This window comes from Denticeps clupeoides, chromosome 5, assembly GCF_900700375.1.
Source record: "Denticeps clupeoides chromosome 5, fDenClu1.1, whole genome shotgun sequence".
Classification (NCBI taxonomy): Eukaryota; Metazoa; Chordata; class Actinopteri; order Clupeiformes; family Denticipitidae; genus Denticeps; species Denticeps clupeoides.
In genome coordinates, this window is record NC_041711.1 from 2,771,220 (window position 1) to 2,792,877 (window position 21,658).

Sequence of the window (21,658 nt, forward strand, 5' to 3'; positions counted from 1 at the left end):
GTTTAAAGCTCTGCTGGCGTGTTTTGGTGGTGATTGTGCTGAACTACTGCTTCCTTTCACAGAAGATGTTAGACACATGTAACCACCTCAGGCGTCTGTATAAAGTCATTAGCCCTAAGAAATTTATTTAAATGTAAAATATTTACTGGAAACTGTTTGGACCAACGACAGAAATGACTTGATGAGAACAAGAACCCACGATAGATTATATACTCATATACACAGATTAATCACGTACTGTTAAACTTCTTAAACTCTTAATTCAAAATATTGTCCTCACTGCAACATTGGAAAAAACTGTAGTATAGCGTAAATTCTTTATTGTTGCCGCGTCCGCGAGCTGACTGGGGAATGAAGCGCAGAGGCGGGACATTCTGGAAACGGCACGAGGGCCAAAAACAGGGGAAACAAAAGGGGAAAAAAATACAAACTAACTCGCAGGCGTGTGGCGATTGCCAGATCTGAAGACAACTGTACACACAAGTCATACGGTCGACATAAAAATATCACAGCCTCCATCAGCTGCTCAGATAGTCCATATAATTAGGCTCCAGCCATGTCTACCTTATTAACCACATCTGTTCCATGGCTGGAGCCCTCATGTCAAGCAGACTGGTGCCAGGTGCGTTTCCAGCGGCACCCAATCGTAACAATTGTACAGACGGCCCACACTGTTAAATTGGAAGAAATTGATTGGTACAGTGCAAGTTTTTAATTCTAAAGATGGTTCGCACTGTTACATTGGGAGAAACTGATTGGTACAGCGTAAGTTTTTTATTGTAAATATGGTCCGCACTGTAACATTGGGAGAGACCGATTGGTACATCGTAAGTTTTTTATTATAAAGCGTAAGTTTTTTATTGTAAATATGGTCCGCACTGTTACATTGGAAGAAACTGATTGGTACAGCGTAAGTTTTTAATTGTAAATATGGTTCGCACTGTTACATTGGGAGAAACTGATTGGTACAGCGTAAGTTTTTTATTGTAAATATGGTCCGCACTGTAACATTGGGAGAGACCGATTGGTACATCGTAAGTTTTTTATTATAAAGCGTACGTTTTTTATTGTAAATATGGTCCGCACTGTTACATTGGAAGAAACTGATTGGTACAGCGTAAGTTTTTAATTGTAAATATGGTCCGCACTGTAACATTGGGAGAGACTGATTGGTACATCGTAAGTTTTTTATTCTAAAGCGTACGTTTTTTATTGTAAATATGGTCCGCACTGTAACATTGGGAGAAACTGATTGGTACATCATACGTTTTTTATTATAAAGCGTAAGTTTTTTATTGTAAATATGGTCCGCACTGTTACATTGGGAGAAACTGATGGCAACTCTATGCACAATTCCTGGTGTAAAATTGATATGGTAATGTAGGTAATGTAGAGTGAAGCATCTGAAAGGTGTGTGAAGAGCCTGAACGTTCCCAGCATGAAGCCAGTTTCATTTCCTGCTTTCTCCAGACAACCCAGAGGGTAGGGAGAGGACAGCTTTTGATACATTCCTCTGCAAGTTCACCTCAGTTTTCCTAAAGGAAATATTCCTAACTCAACTTCTTTTGTTGGACAGTCTTGCCTTTGAAATTTAGGCCATTTTAGCTCTTGACCTAGAGTGGAATCGTATGTACTGTGCATATCCAAGTATTCCACAAGGGAAAAAGAAATCCCCCAAAGCCTTCAAGCTCAGTTGGTTGTTCTATGTAATCCAAATATGTGACCAATCAACAATAAAGGACAAGAAATCAAGAATTCATTAAAAAAAATAATAGAAGGAATAATATGGGCAGTATGTTCTTTGTAAATAGACATGTATTTCTCTGTATTTTGGAGAAGAGAACCTGTTGTGTAATTATTCATGTCTTTCATGTTTTATTGAACGTTAAGTGGACACCCAAAATGAGCCTCAGTAAGGGACTAAAAATCTGTTCTATAAAAAATGATCGCCATGTTGATCTAGAAAATCTTTACAGATGTTTAAAAAGTTGTTTTTTGGAAGGAGAATCATCATCGCTGCATATTTCCAATGCTGTCAAATGCTCTCAGTGCCAGCATCTTATTCCACGTTACCGTTGTACCGTCAGATAAGACATTTTTTTTTTTTTTACGGCTGAAAGCGGTTTGGTGCCAGGACAACATAAAGGTTTAAATAAGATGATTCTTTTTGGAGCATGATTTGTTATATATTAATAGCTCACATTTTTGGGACTTTTAAATTGGTTGTATTGACTGCTGAGTTCAAACTTCTCCCCAGAACTACTCAGCTCTCTATGAAACAGATTTCTTAACATGAGAACCCCATTCTAAACCATCGAATACTCTATTTGGTGGTAGACACTGTAAGCGGCCCTACTGCAGCTGTGGGGTGGGCGCTGATCCCTGCGTAACTGGAGCATTTGGGTGGAACGTGTCGCCGGCGTGAAAGCCGTCCAGAGACGCCATGTGAGGGTCCCTGAAAATAGCCGCAACACTTTCTATTCTCGGCCTGCGGCCTCCTGACAAATGCACCAGGAATGAGTGAAAAACTGGAGGGACGAGATACCGGCTGCTCTGTGTGCTGACATGAACTGTGGTATTTTGTTGCCATGTGCATAAAACTTTATTTATCTGCATCCCTCAGTCTCCAAAGATCACAGAAATCCATGTGAAGTGATTCCAAGTGAAGCACTGAGTTCATCTGTTTCCACATCGGCCTGGACGGGATGATCAAGTACGATGAGGATGCCGGTTTTTTTTGTGTTTGCACACCCGAGACCTGGTGATTCTTTCTCTGGATGAATGATGTAGGATTTATTGTCTAACCAGTAATTTATATCTCAAGCACCCTGGGAATTCAGCATTTGCTAAATCAATAAACCTTGCGTTCCACTTGGCACACGGTCACATTAAAGGGCCATATTCTACTGATTAGCTAGTTTATATTAATTTGTCTATGAAAATTGAGGCAAAAAAGAAGTTGAAATGTAAGTGACAAAAAATTATGAAAGTTATTCAGCGCACTGCTGCCCCCTTCTGACCGTTTTGTACAATTAATTTAGTAAGATAAGATAAACCCTTATTAGTCCCACAAGTGGGAAGTAAATACAAGTAAATGCATAACTAAAGAGTTAAATAAGCAAGCAAGCCAGTGCCTACATTTATATATACAGCATTTGGCAGATGTGCTTCATCCATAAATTCTTCATATCTAGTCTATCATGGAAATACCTAATTTGGTTTTTAAATTACTTTTGTCACCACGGCCTTCTTGATCACAGAAATGCATGATGTCTTTTCAGAAGTGGAATCTGAGGTAGTGATGAAGGTGGAGGGACCTGCGTCTGTAATCACAAATCACAATCTAGTTCATGTCCCCCACACATTTTTACACTTCCTGTTCTACCTTCTTACCTTCAGAACCGAATGTTTGCACAACTTTTAAAAATTATTTTTTTTTATGGGTTTTTGGCTTAGGGGTCTACATCTGGACAAGCTGACTTAGATCATTTATGCTTGTTTTCCTCAGAACCGGCGAATCACAGGAACCTGGAGACATTCTTTCCACCTCCAATATTCACTTCACCACAATTCTCATATCACTAAAGAGATGATTTGGACTTTTAGGATCTGCTGTAGTGAAACACTGCAGGCTGTAATTCTGTAATGCTGTCAGTAGGGGGCCCTTTATCTTAAAAAATTATTATGTAAATTTGTTAACAATTTTCCTGTTAAAAAAAAAAAATACAAAGGACTGGCTTTTAGAACAAGGGGAATTAAGAAGAAGTTATGTTATTTTAGTGTGAGTTATGTAGTTGGACTAAATTATATCTATGGGCTGAAAATAGATTATTTCCACACTCTGTAGAATAGAATATCATTTAAATACTAGAAACCAAAATTCCTGGAAAGATTTTGATGGGCCTGTCTCTGGAGTTGGTGTCAAGCTACAGGAGCAGGGGTTTTAATAAAGTGGTTGAAGGACCAGGTGGTCGTAATAATGTGGCTGAAGGTGTTTTTGGCCACATTATTATGACCGGCTGCTTTCGTCAGACTCACCGTTGTTGGTGATGAACCCCACTACTGTTGATGATGTGGTTGGACTTGATGTGGTGATGTGGTTGAACTTGATGATGTGGTTGGAACTGTACTGTGCAGCACAGTCGTGGGTCAGCAGAGTGAACAGCAGTGGGCTGTGCACACATCCCTGTGGGGAACCTGTGCTCAGAGGACCTTGGAGGTCTTATTTCACCTGAGGCTGAGTCCTGTCTGTTAGGATGTCCAAGATCCAGCTGCAGAGTGGAGAGCTTATTCCCAGCAGGTCCAACTTCATTACGAGCTTCTGAGGGATGACAGTGTCGAATGCCGAGCTGAAGTCGATAAACAGCATTCTGGCGTAAGTGTCTTTTTTGTCGAGGTGGGAGAGGGTTGTGTGGAGGGCAGACGAGATTGTGGAGCGGCTCGGCCGGTAGGCGAACTGAAGCAGGTCCAGAGTCTGTGGAAGTTGGGTCTTCGTGTGCCTCAGAACCAGCCTTTCAAAGCACTTTGTAATGATGGGTGTGAGTGCTAAGGACCACACATGTCATTGAGGAGGACACAGTTTTAAAGTGAAGTGGCAAAAGTGGAGTGATTGTCATTGTGATAAGCACAGCACACGGTGCACACAGTGAAATTTGTCCTCTGTATTTAACCATCACCCTTAGTGAGCTGTGGGCAGCCATGACAGGCGCCCGGGGAACAGTGTGTGGAGACGGTGCTTTGCTCAGTGGCACCGCAGTGGATCGGGATTCGATCCGGCAACCTTCTGATTACGGGGGCGCTTCCTTAACCGCTAGGCCACCCCTGCAGTTGACTTCTTTGGCACCGGGATCTTTTTTTTGGGAATTGCGCTCAACCCGTAGATCACCCCCCAGTTTGTTTTTGCATTTTTCCTTGTTTTCATGACCCGACCATTGCCGGCACCGACACGTTCGATATGCCAGGTCGCTAGCTTCAACCGCTACCCGCAGGGGGCAAAAAACCTGTTGCAACACATGAATAAATGGTCTGCCATACTGAGGTGGGTGTGGCTCATACTAATACCTGTGACGCAAGGCAGAGTGTAATAATGCAGTGAACTTAAATGAATAAAGTATCTGCTTTTCAGTGACTGCCGGACGGTCCACACGGGGCTGTCCTGGTGGAGCGGGTTTGGTTTAGTTTCCAGTAAAAAAAACTTGTGTGTGTGTGTGTGTGTGTGTGTGTGTGCACTTTCAGACGTCATCTCCAGGCAGATGCTCCTGCAGCCGTCACCAACACATCCTGAAGGGAGTGGAGGTGTATGTTTGTGTGTGTGTGTGTGTGTGTGTGAGAGAGGGAAGCCTATAAATGTGTGTAAATCACAGAATTTATGTATACACGCTGTGGACTGTTGCGTTCTTGTCTTTATTTTAGTTTGTTTGTGCATGTGATTTGTCTCCATGTATGTGTGTGTGTGTGTGTGTGTGTGTGTGAATGACGTCCAACACAGAGGATGGCTGATGTAAGGAATGATAAATCTTCCCACTTCCCCTGAAACCCATTAAAGTAACACACACACACACACACACACACACGCACACACACACACACACACACACAGCCCTCTGCAATCTGATTGGATGAGGCAGCTATTCAGCTCCTGCTGATTGAAGAAATAGAGCCGCAGGACAAGATGTCCTCCATCCAACCCCTAACAAAACCCCAAACCCACAACAACAGAAACCTGCGGAATTCTGGGAAAGGCTGAGTGCAGTTGGCCGCACGGCGTGACTCTGGTCAGCAGGATGATGGATGACGGGGATTGGTCCGGTCCCCCCGAGGCTTCCCGCTCGTAATTTCCTCCTGCCGAGGGAAATAGCGCCGCCGGCCGTGCGTCACAAAGCTGTGTTTCATGGGGACGTCCTCGAACCGAATCCCGCACAGCGTTGGCGTCCTGGATCCGATGCAAACTGGGAAAAGCAGCATTTTATTTATCATGCGCCACCAGCAGGTCACTGCAGGTTCCGTGCCGGGAAGGAGATTTTGGTATCAACCTGCACCGGACCCACAGTTCGCCCAGAGTTCACGGCAAACAGCCGAGGGCCGCGGTGCAGAGCGTGTATTCCCTGGGAATGTTGTACTCCGGGACATTCTGCACTGTTTTTGTCTCTGTTTAGGTGGTTGAGCTTTGTATTTACTCGTATTTGAATGGGACTGACAGAGATCCCGTTTCACCGTAGCAGGCTATTTACAAAAAAGGGAATCGAACCCAGAGAGTTTCCAAAATTAAGTGAAAGTGAAGTGATTGTCATTGTGATACACAGCACACGGTGCACACAGTGAAATTTGTCCACTGCATTTAACCCATCACCCTGAGTGAGCAGTGGGCACCATGACAGGGGAGCAGTGTGTGGGGACGGTACTTTGCTCAGTGGCACCTCAGTGGCACCTTGGCGGCTCGGGATTCGAACCAGCAACCTTCTGATTACGGGGCCGCTTCCTTAACCACTAGGCCACCACTGCACCACAAAACAGCAGAGCTGCATTGCCCGGGAATCGAACCCGGGCCTCCCACGTGGCAGGTGAGAATTCCGCCACTGAACCACCACTGAATGCAAAATTCTACCAGGAGCGTGATGGTAATGTCCTTGTCACGGGAAGCGGTGCAGGGAGGGACACATTATATATAAAACAATATATAACAAGAAAGGAGACACATGACAAGGGACAACAATAATCGCATGTGGACTGGACACATTTATACAGGTACATTTATACAATAATTACAGGTGGAAACAGGACAAGGGGCACACAGAAATCAGGTAAACTTCGGCTCATGATCATCCATAGAAGGAATCTTATAAATATGCCAAATGATTTGCCTCAGATTCTAATAAAAGCCACCTCATTATCATCATATCATCATTTGATTGTTTTCATTTTTCATTTTTTTTTCCAGAACATGGATGTAATTGTACTTGACCTGCCCTGGGTGGGTTCTGGGTTCCACAACCTTGTTGAGGAATAAATGATGTTGGACAGTGAGTGAGTGTTCCTTCATGACATTTACAGCATTTATCAGATGTCCTTATCCAGAGCGACTTACAATCAGTAGTTACAGGGACAGTCCCCCCCCGGAGACACTCAGGGTTAAGTGTCTTGCTCAGGGACACAATGGTAGTAAGTGGGGTTTGAACCTGGGTCTTCTGGCTCATAGGCGAGTTTGTTACCTACTAGGCTACTACCACCCTGACATGAGCATTTCAGACTGTGTTCAAATTGTTTGCCAAGGGGTGGAGCTCCATGACACAAGAGGTACATCTGTTATTATAGGCCATAAGACATCAAATTTAACAAGAGACCTGTAGAGTGCAGCCTTCAAAAGATGAACGTCAAGACCTTCATAGACCACGTTTTCTGAAGGATCCAGCAGTAAAGGGTGGTCCTGCAATATTCCAGTCAGAACCATTGTTCATAAGAGACCAGATAAGATAAACTTTTATTATTCCCACAAGTGGGAAATTTACATTGTCACAGAGGAAAGTAGACAGTACAAGATAAGAGCAGCAAAAAAAAAAAAAAAACAATATGTCGACTGTATAATATAAAAAGTTCAACATACTAATAAATAGTCCTAGAAGAAAAACAGTGACAGTATATACAGTACATGCCTGTTTACGTGTGTGTGTGTGGAGATGGTGTACTGGATGTGTGAGCCTGACATCGGTTGGCAGGAAAGACCTCCTGAATCGCTCAGCCTGCCACTGAAGGAGCTGCTCAATGATGTCAGGGTGGGAGATGTTGTCCAGCAGGGATGACGGTTTAGCCGCCAATGTCCTGTCACTCACCACAGGGTCCAGAGGGCATCCCAGAGCAGAGCTGGCCCTCCGGATCAGCCTGTTCAGCCTCTTTCTGTCCCCAGCAGACCACACCATAAAAGAGGACCTAAGGCCACCACAGAGTCATAAAAGAGTTGTGAGACCAGTCCAGTTCATTGTCCAGACAAACACATGACTAAAACCTGTGTGATTTAATCTCCCTTTGGCATGTCATCGGCATGAGTGAACAGGGTCATTCTGAAATGATTTCGGTTTTTAGAGAACCGTAGAACATTTCTGGGTTTCTAGAGGAACATTCTTGTCAAAATAGCACCAGGACGCTTTTATGAGACTTGTGAGAATCTCTCAAGAACATAATGGAGTGTCATCCATTGGTCACTGTCTGCATTACATCAGATCATTGTGACGAAGCAGTAAATAAATGTGTCTAAACAGAAAAAGCAGCCGGATGGAGAGCAGATGGCTGGAACTTATGTTTTGCTGGTTCTAGTGCTCTTGTCACAGTGTTCCACCTATCTTCTCCGAGATTGCCCATGTCCTGTACGAGGTACCACCAAAAGGTGTTGAAATGATGATGGAAGCACTATTATCGGCTCGACCGCACTTGCTTTGTGTTTGTACGTGTCTTGTTTTCACGGAGAAGCTGCGTGCAAACAAAGGAAAGGCAAGTGACGAAAGCCCGAGGAAATCCTAAAAGGCTAGATTAATGCCACATCGCATGGGATGGTATCTTCACACACGTTCTCACGCGACTGCGTATGGTCACCACCGGTCCATATGATGCTCGGATTCTGGGGAATGTCATGTAAAATGGGATTATAACTGATTGGACCTGAGAGTGAAGAGAAGGAAGCGGAATGGAGAGTAGAGAGAAGAAGAGGCTTGTTTGGTTAAGAAGGGGTTTGTGAACCAGGTCGGCCCTTCTCTCTGGGTGCGAGAGTGTGTGCGTTGGGCTGGTAATATATGAGTGACGCCACCAGGGGGAGGAAGAAAACCCGCATCGACATGGGGAGATCATGCAAACTCCACACACACAAAGTCAGAGCCAGAATTTGAAGTCAGAACTTTGGAGGTGTGGGACCATGGCGCTAACCACTGACCTTTTCCAGTAACCTGGAAATACGTTTACATTTACATTTTCATTTACGGCATTTACCAGACGTCCTTATCCAGAGCGACCATCAGTAGTTACAGGGACAGTCCCCCCCTGCAGACACTCGGGGTAAAGTGGCTTGCTCAGTGACACAATGGTAGTAAGTGGGGTTTGAACCTGGTTCTTCTGGTTCATAGGTGAGTGTGTTACCCACTAGGCCACTAGCACCCTAATCACACACTACGTGCCTTTTATCATAGGCAACCAGCCACGGTGGTAAACACGGGGGTGAAGTTGTGCGTACGATGCAGTGCATGTCGACACGCGCGTGCATACGCATCATCGCTGTACATGCCACTGCCAGCCGGCCACGTCTGGCATGTTTCACAGGTTACTATGGCAACTGGAGCTTTGCTGTGTGAGAGAAAAAGCTGGACCAGGAAGTGTGGACGTCAGTCCCGTCATTCAGCTCTGACGTCGGGTTCCTTCCGTCCTTCCCCATTCTAGCTCAGTCCACCTCATCTTTATTATAAAACCCGGCAGAAATTAGACCAAAAACTTCAAAACTGTACAAATATTTATTAATATTTCATTTAGTTTTTATAGTTTTAGTTTTTATAAGTCTTACTCACGTCCAGACTCATTTTGGTCTAGTCAAGTTTCAGTCTTATTTTAGTCCGAATTTTAGTTGCAGTTGCTGAAACTTTTTTGTAATGCATTTCTATTTAACCCAGTCAATATAGTGTAAGTACCTGATCGAACAGACAAAAAGAACAAATCCCATTTCATAATTAAAACAAGGTTGTCTTATTATAACCTGCCACCAAATATCTATAACCCACCACAAGCATTCTGAAATATTTATAATGTGTGGACGGGGATTGAGGAAGTGACGTCATCATCAGGAAACCGAAACACTGAATAACCTCATAAAGATATTTTCTCAAGAATATGAATATTTTGAAAGTGTGTGGGCTTTTCCTTCACTGGTCGGTTGGTTGGGCTTCACCACCTGCTTGTTATGAGCCGATCTGATGACCCCCGCCTGTCGGACAGAGGCTCTCTGTTCCGCCTTTACACATCGCACATGTCAGAGTTACCACATGTTCTCTATTAAAGGCTTATCTAGGCTGGGGAGATACGGACACATTTGGGGTGTGTGTGTGTGTTTGTGTGAGTCCCAGGGAGGCTAGGATGAAATTCCTGAACATTCCAAGAACCAGAGGAGGTCTGTATCCACTGGAGCAGTATTTTCTGTCCCGCCATGGTGGATTCCCATCCAGTTGAACCCTAAAGCACAGACGAGTGTCCTGCATGCATTCATGTACCAGTCGATGGCCCCGTTCGCTCATTCGCAAGCTGAACTTCCTGTCTGCAGTGCGGCCGAGTAGGCGCCAAGGTGCCCGTCGGACCCCTCTCAGCGTGAGCCGTCTGGGTCCTTTCTTCATTCGTTCCCTTTCCAGACTGGCGAGGGAGGGATACGGCTCATTCCTCTGACCGCAGGCTTTTACCCCATTTTTACAGCGCATGCAGCAGGGAACAGAACCCAAACTGCACGAGAAATGGGAGCAAGTGGGCGTGTGAATTGACTCTTCTGCTGTGGTTAACTGTGTGTGTGTGTGTGTGTGTGTGGCTCATTAAACTCCATGCAAGAAGATTAGGGTGAGAGGCTGGGTGAGCTGAATAGAGTCTGATTGGAAATTGGAGGTGTGTGTGTGACAGAGTGGAATCTCTGAGGAAGACTCATCATATCTCGTCAGGGTTTAACCTACTAACCACCACGTCTCTGGAATGCTGGATGGAATTCCTACCGCTTTGTTCCTCTGATCTTGAGGAAGGGGACGGTGGTGTGTGTGTGTGTGTGTGGGTGGCGATACTTGCGATACTTAGGACATGTCAGGGGAAAAGAGGACATCTGGTCAAACGCGGAGACAAATTGCACAGAGAGCCACTGCGTGCACTATCTTACGTAATAAACCAAAAAACCTGCAAACAGGGCAAAAAGTTGAAGATTTTCATTTAAAGTGAAGTGATTGTCATTGTGATACACAGCAGCACAGCACACGGTGCACACGGTGAAATTTGTCCTCTGCATTTAACCATCACCCTGAGTGAGCAGTGGGCAGCCATGACAGGCGCCCGGGGAGCAGTGTGTGGGGACGGTACTTTGCTCAGTGGCACCTCAGTGGAACCTTGGCGGATCGGGATTCAAACCGGCAACCTCCTGATTACGGAGTCGCTTCCTTAACCACTAGGCCACCACTGGCCCAAATCGGGAAGCTTTTGCTGCGATGGCACTTTCTTACCGTTCACTCGTGTTAATGAGCAGCTCATCGAGCGGCTTTTAATGATGACAATAGTGAACAAAGCAGCCGTGAAGGTAAAAAAAAAGAAAAGAAAAGTACTAAACATGCTTGTTGCGCTATGTGCAGATATTCGACCGATCGTGTAACAGTTGTCATTGTGAAAATAAGCACGATTTATTTCCGTATCAAACGAAAGTACGGAAGTTTTGCGTGTTTCTGGTGAGCTTTTGTAGGCTTGCCGTGTCTTGGTGGCCAGGGCTTGCCCGTTATTATCTGCTCACATTTCCCTCAAGCATCAATACAGATTTTCTCCATGTCAATCCAGATCAAAGCATTTACGTCAAAATGGAATCGAACCTTTGTTCCTGATATTAATTTATTTCAATTGCGGATGTCTCGGGTGTCACAGGTTGCACATCTACCTGATGTCAAATGGGATAAAACCACAGTTCTCATCTTACCAAACGTTTAGAACAGATTTAATGATTTAAGAAGATTATTTCCTGAATATTTTTGTGCCGGTCCGGGTAAATTGTGCTTTGCCAGCACAATTGCGGCGGTGCACCGTTCCTATGCGTGTATCGGATATCGAGCAAATAAAGATTGAAATAACTGGATCGGGTATCGTTATCTCAGAGTCCTGTTCAGTTTAATTGCATGCAATAGAAACAAAGCATCGAGCATTTGCAGTAGACTGTACAAATCCACTGCAATTGGTATTTTTGTGTATTTTTCTGTTTCTTATGCCATTGTAATTTGTACAAACTATTTGTACTACTGTTTTCATCTGTTATTTCTTATTTTCAATATGCCTTACAACTGAGGCGACTGCACCTTAAATTTCAATGTTACTTGAAAAGTGACGATTGTATAATCATTACGTGATGCTTTAACCCCGTCTACTTCATGCTTTCAGGAGAGCAGTCAGAGCAACAGGCCTCTCTCGACCTGATCATTTTTACACTGAAGATGAATTGGTTTTTACATTTTTGGTTTATATAATCATTTTGCCTTTTGACCTATCATGTTTATCATGTTTAACATGAAACTGTGTGTTGCAATTTTTTTATTATTGGAAGTTCATTTTGGACTAATTTTAATATTGTGTATTAAATATGTGTATGCATAAGTTTGTGTAATGTGTTATGATGCCTTACAAGCACAGAAAACAGTTTCCTCCACACAATAAAACAGTTTGTTCATTAAATGAAATACTGTTATTGGATCAGGACTCGGGATCAGCCGGTATCCAAACTGGTATTAGGATTGGTATTGGGAGTGAAAAAGCCAGATCTCTAGTCAGTGATGTGGACAGCCAGACTGGCAGGAGCAGCTGAAGGAAGTAGGAGAGCATTATGTGAGCGCTCAAAAGCCCTGACTGAGACTTAATCGATTGCAGGTTAGAATCCTGAACTGCCAAGTTGCCACTGAGGTCCCACCTCCCCCAAGGTACCGTCCCCATATACTGCTCCCCGGGTGCCTTTTATGGCAAGGATGATGGGTTAAATGCATTATACATTATATTATATTAGTATAAATGTACGCTTGCTGTGTCCTGTCCTCGTTCTATGGTTTGTCTTTTACCCGTGTTTCAGGTCTAGAGGGGTGATTTCATAAAAACATGCAAGCAAGACATAACACGTTAGACTTCCCGAAGGAACACGCCCGAACACTGTGTCTGAAACGGAGGCTTGCTTGTCATGTTAATGACGTCCATTTGAATTCCTTTGTTATTAAGCATGTGGACGTACTTGAGTATCAGGAACGAATGGAGAAGCCTCTGCAGCCAATCTGAAGGTCCTCTTCATGCTTCGCTCAGCACCATGGCAACAACGCAGCATCTGTAGACACAATGTGTAGGTGGCACCAATATTATCAGCGAGATTCCAAATGATAATATACCCGTTATAATCCTATAGTTTTGGGTGGCAGAAATAACTCCCTACACTAGAAAAGGAGCCCGTCCACGCTCAGGCCGCAGCTCTGCGCTTTGAAAGCGGGGCCCGTAGTGTTTATGGAGACAGCCGATTTGGCTCTTCTGGAAGGCTGACAGTGCGTCCTTTGTCCTGTCCGTCTCATTGTTGAAGTTCACGCCGTGGTATTTATAGTTCTGGACAGTCTCCACACTTAAAATACACATTCTTACACATTTATAATACACACATTGTGCGCTGAGACCTGCGTATGCGTGCATTTTATTATGTGCCGCTGTTGTCAAGTGTTTTGTTTGGTTGCCCCTAACAACAGAAGCAGCAGCGGCAGCGAATCAACATCCATCGCCAGCTGAAGCGCCGCATTCCTGTTGTTTCAGCCGTGAAATGTCCACTTGCAGAAATGTCTACTTCCCACTTACAGTGGGTACGGAAATAATTCAGACCCCCCTCTTTGTTATATTGCAGCCATTTGCTAAAATCATGTTTTTCCTCGTTTATATACACACAGCGCCCCATATTAGAGTATGACAACATACAAATGTTCCTAAACAAAACCAAACAGAACAATAAAAACCTATAATATGTTCCAAAATTAATCTTACAGAAGAACAGAATGTGAAATGATTTCTCCCTGTTTCTTCAGTCTCAGGTGAGGGAACATAGGGCCCTTGGAGCGGACCCCCTCTTGGTTCCAGAGTAGGCCCCTTCAGTAGGTGTAGGGATGCTTGAGTTTATGCTAAAGTGGCTTTCCGTCACCCCTAAACCAGCCTCGACAGGCAATTCATCAAACGAAAACACGCTGTCCATTCGCTTGCAGGTTATATTTCAGACCCATGACCATGAACAAAGTCCACTTCCTGCTCACGCACACATCAATCAAAAACGCTTAACTGCCCCGAGCGATGCTGTAAGCAGACCCAGATGGTCCCGGCACCGCCAGCGTCCACAGACCCAGCATACCTGAACCCAGTTCTTCTCCGCGTTAAACAATAGGGCCCTACTTTTTCCTAAACCACTGTTTTATTTTTTCCCGATTTTATTCTTCTGAATTCTGCGTTTTCCGTTATGAACATACTTATTCACCTAAAAAACTGTGATTATGGAGTAGATGGGGGAAAAAGGACAAATGCAATACAACAAATCACAGCTTATCCCTGTTGGCATTATGCTTGAGCATTTACTGCTTGGTTTACATAAAAAAAACATTTTTCATGCAAAGAACTATTCGACGGTACTTCACATTCTTCAATTTGTAAAATAAAAGTGCTTCACATTTGAAATCAACATAAATACCGTATCAAACAAATAAACATTGCAGAGGTCCGGCCTCAATACGAAAAATGTGCAGCGGCCAAAAACGCGAATTAAACACAATTCCGCATTTTACAACCGCAATTCCGCACGTTTTCTCCGCATTCCAGAAATCACAGGACCCTAAAAACACGTTTTATTTAAATGAATGCAGGCTGCATTTTGTCCACTTCCTGTGTGGGTCTCACCTATGGCACGGATATGAAATTTGCCTTTGCCAGAGTCAGTCCTTACATAAAGATGATGGGTTTATGTGCGTTTTGTGCGTTGCATTGCTGCGGCATCGCAGACGCATCGCAGACATCACGGGTTGTCAGAAGAAAATATTGAAGCATGTCTTTCCTGCATTAATCTTCTTCTGTACAGTGGTGGTAGTATTAGTACTGTAGATGGCAGTGGGTAACACTCGCCTTTGAACCAGAGGACCCAGTTTCAAATCCCACTTACTACCATTGTGTCCCTGAGCAGGACACTTAACCCTGAGTGTCTCCAGGGGGGGACTGTCCCTGTAACTACTGATTGTAAGTCGCTCTGGATAAGGGCGTCTGATAAATGCTGTAAGTGTGAATGTAAATGTAGATACTACGGTCATATCCCTCCTGATGGCGAGACTTTGCCACTAGAGGCCGATCTTTGACAGGGACTCACCCCTCCAACACTGAGCTCTGTGGAGTTTCCCAGAGGCACGTAGACTAGGTAGACTTGTCTGTAGGTGTGTGTGTGTGTGTGTGTAAGTTGTGTGTTTATATGATGTGCACCGTCTCTCTCGACTGTGTCTTCGTGTGTGATTCGAGATTCGCTTCTGCCTTTCTGTCTTGTCGATGCCATGTCACTTTGTTCTCCATTTATTGTTTATCATTACAATCACAAATACACTTTCCTATGAACCAGAAGACCCAGGTTCAAATCCCACCTACTACCATCGTGTCCCTGAACAAGACACTTGACCCTGAGTGTCTCCAAGGGGGGAACGTCCCTGTAACTACTGATTGTAAGTCACTCTGCATAAGGGTGTAAATGCTGTAAATGTAAATGTACCATCTTCACAGTTTGATGTGTAGCGTCTGGAGCTGTAGAAACTCCCTCAGACACGCACAGCTCCTCCTCTACAGCTCTGTTCCATCTTAGCAGACCTTAGCCACCTTCCTGTGTTCAATGTGTGTGTGAAAAAGAGAGGAAGTGCAGCCGCTTTACAGATCAGGCGTCCGTGGTGTGTGTGTGTGTGTGTGTGTGTGTGTTTGAGATGGTCTCTCCTCGTGCCCACCAGGCCCTGTGATCAGCGCCCTCTCCACGCCACCCGGAGAAAGTGCGGCCGGAGTGGCGGGGCGTCTGGATTCCATTAACTTGTGTAAATACGAGTGTGGAAATATGGCGGGAACAGACCCCGGGGGGACCTGTATTGGAGCGCCGCGTATTTTCTCCTCCGCATTGCTCAACGCTGTCCGCACAAGCAGGCGTTGCACAAGCGTGGCGTGGCACTTGCACCAGTGACAGAAACTCCAGAGCACATTGTCCGCGCTAAACACGCATTCCTGGGGAGTTGGTGGGAAACGGAGACCAAAATGTCTGGCTCTGAAATTGGGTCCCGAGGAGAGCCGAGGATGTGTGAATTGTCACCGGCTACCCTCGGCCATTAAGCGGTTAACTGGTGCGCACCCCTGCAAGACGTCTGGCCACGAAATCATCAAAGACTCGCCGCCAAAGGCCTGAGGGTGGTTTCTTACCTTCTATCCAGAATGCAGCAGGCTGGTGGTAGTAGCCTAGCGGGTAACACACTCGCCTATGAACCAGAAGACCCAGGTTCAAACCCCACTTACTACCATCGTGTCCCTGAGCAAGACACTTAACCCTGAGTGTCTCCAAGGGGGAACTATAACTACTGATTGTAAATAGCTCTGGATAAGGGCGTCTGGTAAATGCTGTAAATGTTCACCGAGGGCCACTTTTTTCACGAGGGCCGGGCCGATTAACCAATATGATTACCGGTTAAAACTCAGGCTGGTTACTATCGCAGCCCTCAGACATTCTGCTCTTTGGTGGAGCCCTGAGGGCCGCCATCGAGCACAGGAAGAGGTCGACTCTGGTTGGCCTGTGCTCAAGAACATTCGGCTGATCATCGTGTCGTTGAAATGCCATTTAAAATAAATCACTGGAAACGGTATTTTGGTCAAGCGGGGAGAATATGTTGTGTCCGTCCTTGCTCCTGCCATTTGGCCCCCAGAGATCCCTCACCTGTCCAGGCTGCCCGTTTTACTGCTTCCTGCTCGACTCCATCTCATCAAATCCCATTAGCTAAGAAGCGCCTCGCGTGATAATTAGCGAGTTATGGGGGAGCGAAGTCACACGACACGGGGACACGGGTGACACAACCTTTCCTTTGTTAATAAATAATAATAAAAATGTTAGGGTGGCAGTAGCCTAGTGGGTAAGACTCACCTATGAACCAGAAGACCCAGGTTCAAACCCCGCTTGCTACCATCGTGTCCCTGAGCAAGACACTTAACCCTCCAGGGGGGTACTGTCCCTGTAACTACCGATTATTAGTCGCTCTGGATAAGGAGGGACTTAAATGTGAAATGTTTCCGTGTTGAATCTATAATAACCGCTGTGGCGCGACTTTTCTCTCCGCCCCGCCCCCTTCTCTCTCTCTCTCTCTCTCTCGCTCGCCCCGTCCCGTCCCGTCCGTCTGCGCGTCTGTCTGTCTCCGTTTGGAGACTTCGCTGCTCGGGAACGTGTCTCCTTCTCTCTCTCGCGTGTCGAAGTGAGACTCTCTCTCTCTCTCTCTCTCTCTCTCTCCCCCCCTTTTTTAATATCGATATTAATATTGTCGCAGTTATTACGTGCATGGTCCCGCGCGCCGCCGCTCCATGCGGACTCGGTCTCCGGCGCGATGGGCGACGCGGTTTTCTTCGAGCGCCAGCTTTCCTACCGCGTAAGTAGATGCACATCACACCTTCTTATAAGCAGCACAGCATGTACACATGGCGGGATGCCTGTTTATTTCCTGTTTCTGCCCTGTGTGTGTGTGTGTGTGTGTGTTGGAGGATGTGAAAGTGATGCTGTCATGTCATCAAAACAAAACCAAAAAAAAGCAAGTCAGCAATAGTTCTGAAAAGTTTGGTCTGTAATGCCTGAGCAGAGAGCGCCTGGCTGTCGTCCCCGGGGTTCCTCAGGTTCTAATTATCGGACCGACTGGACATTTATTATGGTGGGTTTTTTTTCAGAATCAAACAATCTGTCTTTTTTTTTTTAAATCAGGTCCCCGTTGTAACGAATGAGACACTTTGGTCATTTTGTTTGCCCTCAACAGAAAAATGATCTTTTAATAAAAGCTGGTTCCTAGAAGATAAGACGCTTTGTGGTTTAAGTAACGATGTAATGGCTTAATCAACTCATCAGTATTTATCTTCATCCTGGCCGAGATGAGGGTTAAGGAGAGTAGGGGGGCTGCTCCTCTTCTCTGATTGGCTGTTGCTGAAGACCAGCACGACAGGTTGTGTGTGTGTGTGTGTGTGTGTTTTTGTCTCACCTCTCCTGCAGCATGACCTGTCATGAGTTGCATAACTTCACTCTGGTCCGAATAAAAAGTTCCTTCTGTTCCGTTCTTTTCTTTTAATGATTTCATCTGCGAGTCCGCTCGCCGTTCCACGCTGCAGATGCCTGAGATGTTTCAGATCGGATCTGCTGCTGCCTGTGGGCGCAGGACCTTCTGAAGGTGGACGTCTGTCCCAAACGACGCTGCAGGGTGTCTTACGTAACAGCGCAGCACCTCCTGATCTCTCGGCTGCAGGTGCTTTTTGGAAGCAGGAATTGTGGGAAAACCCGTTTCCGGAGAATATAAACTGTGAATCCCGGCGTCCTGATTGGATGTTGCATTGTTGAGGGTCGCAGGGTCACTCTTTCTCTGCATTGGACCAATAAGAACAGGTATCGGGCATTTGCTGATCGGCTGGGGATGACAGGCTCGTCAGGGGACGGTGGCCGCAGGTCGTGACAGGCCGCGAGGGACGTCCCGGCGACAGGTGACGCCCCAGCGGCGCTTTCATTTCTCAGGAAGTCGCCGCGGCGTCTTATCTCGCTGACATGGAATGTGAAGGCGGCATCGGACGGGTTTTCTGTGTCCGGTGTCCATTTTTGTCCTGCTGCGTGCGCGTGTTTTAATTGGTTGAATTAAGATCAAGGGGAGGACCTGGACTGTCCGTCCCGGACGCTTTTGCCCTTTCATCTGATAAAAGTGGCTGACCATTCGGGTGACCTGTGGTTGGACAGGATGGGCTGACGGGTCGACCCCCCAGGGGGCTGTGAAGTTTGGGGAGGAGTGTGCTGGAATTTTGAACGTTCCTCTGCAGAACGCATCTCGAATCAGGAAGATTGTGTAAAAATCTTTTGGAAGTTTGGGTTCTGTTCTCCTGTGCCAGATGTTTGTGGTTTCACCAGAGACCAGAGCTGGAACATCTCTCAACCTGAGAAGAACGAGAGGAGAAACCAGACGAGTGTGTGTGTGTGTGTGTGTGTGAGTGTGAGGAATCCCAAGACGGCCTGATGTTTTTCTTTTTGGAGGAGTGTGCGTGTTTTTGGGGGAGGAAATATGCAGTGTGTGTGTGTGTGTGTGAGAAGATGTGTAGTCGAGGTTGTGAAGAGACAGGTTCAGAGCTGACAGCAGATGCATGCTGGGAGTGCTGGGATGGAGGATTAGTGACGCACGCACTTTCACTGTCACACCACCCGCAATAAACAACATTTCTCACACTCGACATGCACTGAAAAAAGGTAACCCTGGTTAAACTTAATATTTTTAACATTGCCGTAATGTAAATAAACCAAACGAAGCATTAGCACTATAGTAAAGTAGAGCATGAATTAGACAGCTTAGTTAAAAAGAGTAAATTCAGATTTTTTAACTACTGTAAGGAGAGAAAACACATTAAATAAACGACAGCTACTGTATATCCATACACTGTAAAAAGTGAACTCTGGCTAAACGTTAAAGCAACTGAGGTGTTAACATTTTAATGTTTCCATAATGTGAATAAGCCAAACAAACCTGCGCTCAGTAGCACTATAGTAATGTAAAAAAAATTACTCATAACCATAAATTAGACAGCTTAGTTAAAAAGAGCAAATTCATATTTTTTAACTACTGTAAGTAGAGAAAACACATTAAACAAACGACAGCTACTGTATATCCATACACTGTAAAAAGTGAATGTTAAAGCAACTGAGGTGTTAATATTTTAACGTTGCCATAATGTGAATAAGCCAAACGAACCTGCGCTCAGTAGCACTATAGTAAAGTTAAAAAAAATTACTCGTAACCATAAATTAGACAGCTTAGTTAAAAAGAGCAAATTCATATTTTTTATCTACTGTAAGGAGAGAAAACACATTAAACAAACGACAGCTACTGTATATCCATACACTGTAAAATGCAAACGCTTATGCAAACACATCATTAAAACATTTGAAGTCACACCTAATATTACGCTTAATATTTTAGCACGTAAATTAATCAAACCTGCTGTAACCTGTTCGCTTATAAAATATTAGGTGTGACAGATTAGCCAGTGTTCACTTTGTTCAGTGTGGAAATCTTTCACTTTTACGGTATGCGACTTTGCGTTGTCGAACTTTATCTACATTCCAGTTTTTTGCGTGTTTGTAGGCGTTTCAGATTGTCCGTTTATCCACACACATTCCAGTTCGGACTCTCTCAGCTTCGTGCAGAGCGAAAGCGCCGCGGTCGGGGTGAAAGGTCAGCCGCGTGCTAACGGTGCTCGGGGGCTAATTAGCGTTAGCATTTCGCCCGTTTTTAGCAGCTTTGGAGTGAATTTGCCGAATGCCAATCGGACGCACGCCGCCGCGCACGCCGTCGCTATTTACGGCTGCTTCGTTTCACGCGGGCCTGGAGCGTCAATAAAACACGGGCCGCGTTCTTTTGTGGACTTCTCTGTAAATATTTTAACAAGCGGGGTCGACCCGCGCTCTTCCCTGCACATAAATACCGTCCTCCACACGTGGGTCCATGTGGGGAAGGTGTCGGCCGCTGGCCCCGGAGGTTTCCAGAAGCCGGAGGGTCAGCGGCAGGTCAGGTGGCGGAGGGCCTCGGTGAGGTCGAAGGTCATGACTGGCGCCCCGAGAGTCACGCGGTGTGCCTGCGATAGTGGTCCCTCCCCAGCATATCCCGGCTCTCCTTTTATATCAGTCAGACGTTCTGTTGGTTACGTTTAGGATCAGAAAATTGCACATTTATAAAGCAGATTTATTAGATCCCGAACGTGTGTGTGGCTGTCATGCAGTTAACTTTTATTTTCTGCCCAGAGGAAAGTTAAAACTGTTTGTGTGCTTTTAAATAGCAAATGCTCTTTCCTGATTGGCTGTTCACACAATAAACTCTAGATTTTTTTTTCATTTCATACGTGGAAAAGATAAGAACCGGAGGGATGTGGACATGTTCCCTGGGTGGTGTGTGGCCGTGTCTCCTGTTTGTTTACATCTCTGAGCCTCCGACGCTCCTCCAGATGCCTTCAAGTAAATGTGGGTCAGAGGTCAAATCCAAGCAGGCGAAGAGTTGGAAACAACTTCCGGGCGCTCTTCCCTCGTTTTGAGGGCCTGATGGTGGTAGTAGCCTAGTGGTTAACACACTCACCTATGAACCAGAAGACCCAGGTTCAAACCCCACTTACTACCATCGTGTCCCTGAGCAAGACACTTAACCCTGAGTGTCTCCAGGGGGGGACTGTCCCTGTAACTACTGATTGTAAGTCGCTCTGGATAAGGGCGTCTGGTAAATGCTGTAATTGTTCAGTAGGGCAGCTACTTTGACTGCTGAGTTCTGGCCATTGGAGACGATGCCTCCATTCTGGTGAAATCCATTACCGCTCCATTAGGACTGTGTCATTTTATTTCAAAGCACCGCTTTTGATGATACCGCATCCCCATGTTCATCTTTCCATTTTGAAAAAGCTCTCACTCTAGAAAGCTTTCACGGCGTACTTTGGCAAAAACAATAATGAAAGTGGAAAAAAAGAAGAAAGAAAGTGAAGTGATTGTCATTGTTGTACACTGCAGCACAGCGCATGGTGACACAGTGAAATGTGTCCTCTGCTTTTAACCACGTTATGGCCCGCGTTATGAATATTTTGGCCAAAATTTGTATGGCAGTGGTCCGGCACCAATGTCCTGGGATGGGCTCCGGAA

At 45.3% G+C, this 21,658-nt stretch overlaps 1 protein-coding gene across 2 annotated transcripts in view; it reads left to right on the forward strand.

The window, feature by feature from the left end:
* The window catches only part of LOC114789968 (rho GTPase-activating protein 6-like), a 69,153-nt gene that overhangs the window by 9,332 nt on the left and 38,163 nt on the right, over positions 1-21,658 (forward strand). The window contains exons 1-2 of one of the 2 annotated variants that reach the window (XM_028979478.1): positions 17,135-17,222; positions 17,295-17,393. The exons of the other annotated variant lie outside the window; for it this stretch is intronic. Of the exons in view, the coding sequence (XP_028835311.1) occupies positions 17,352-17,393 (42 nt within the window). The 5' untranslated portion in view covers positions 17,135-17,222; positions 17,295-17,351. Of the gene's footprint in view, positions 1-17,134; positions 17,223-17,294; positions 17,394-21,658 lie in introns of those variants that run through there. 2 annotated transcript variants of the gene reach the window in all.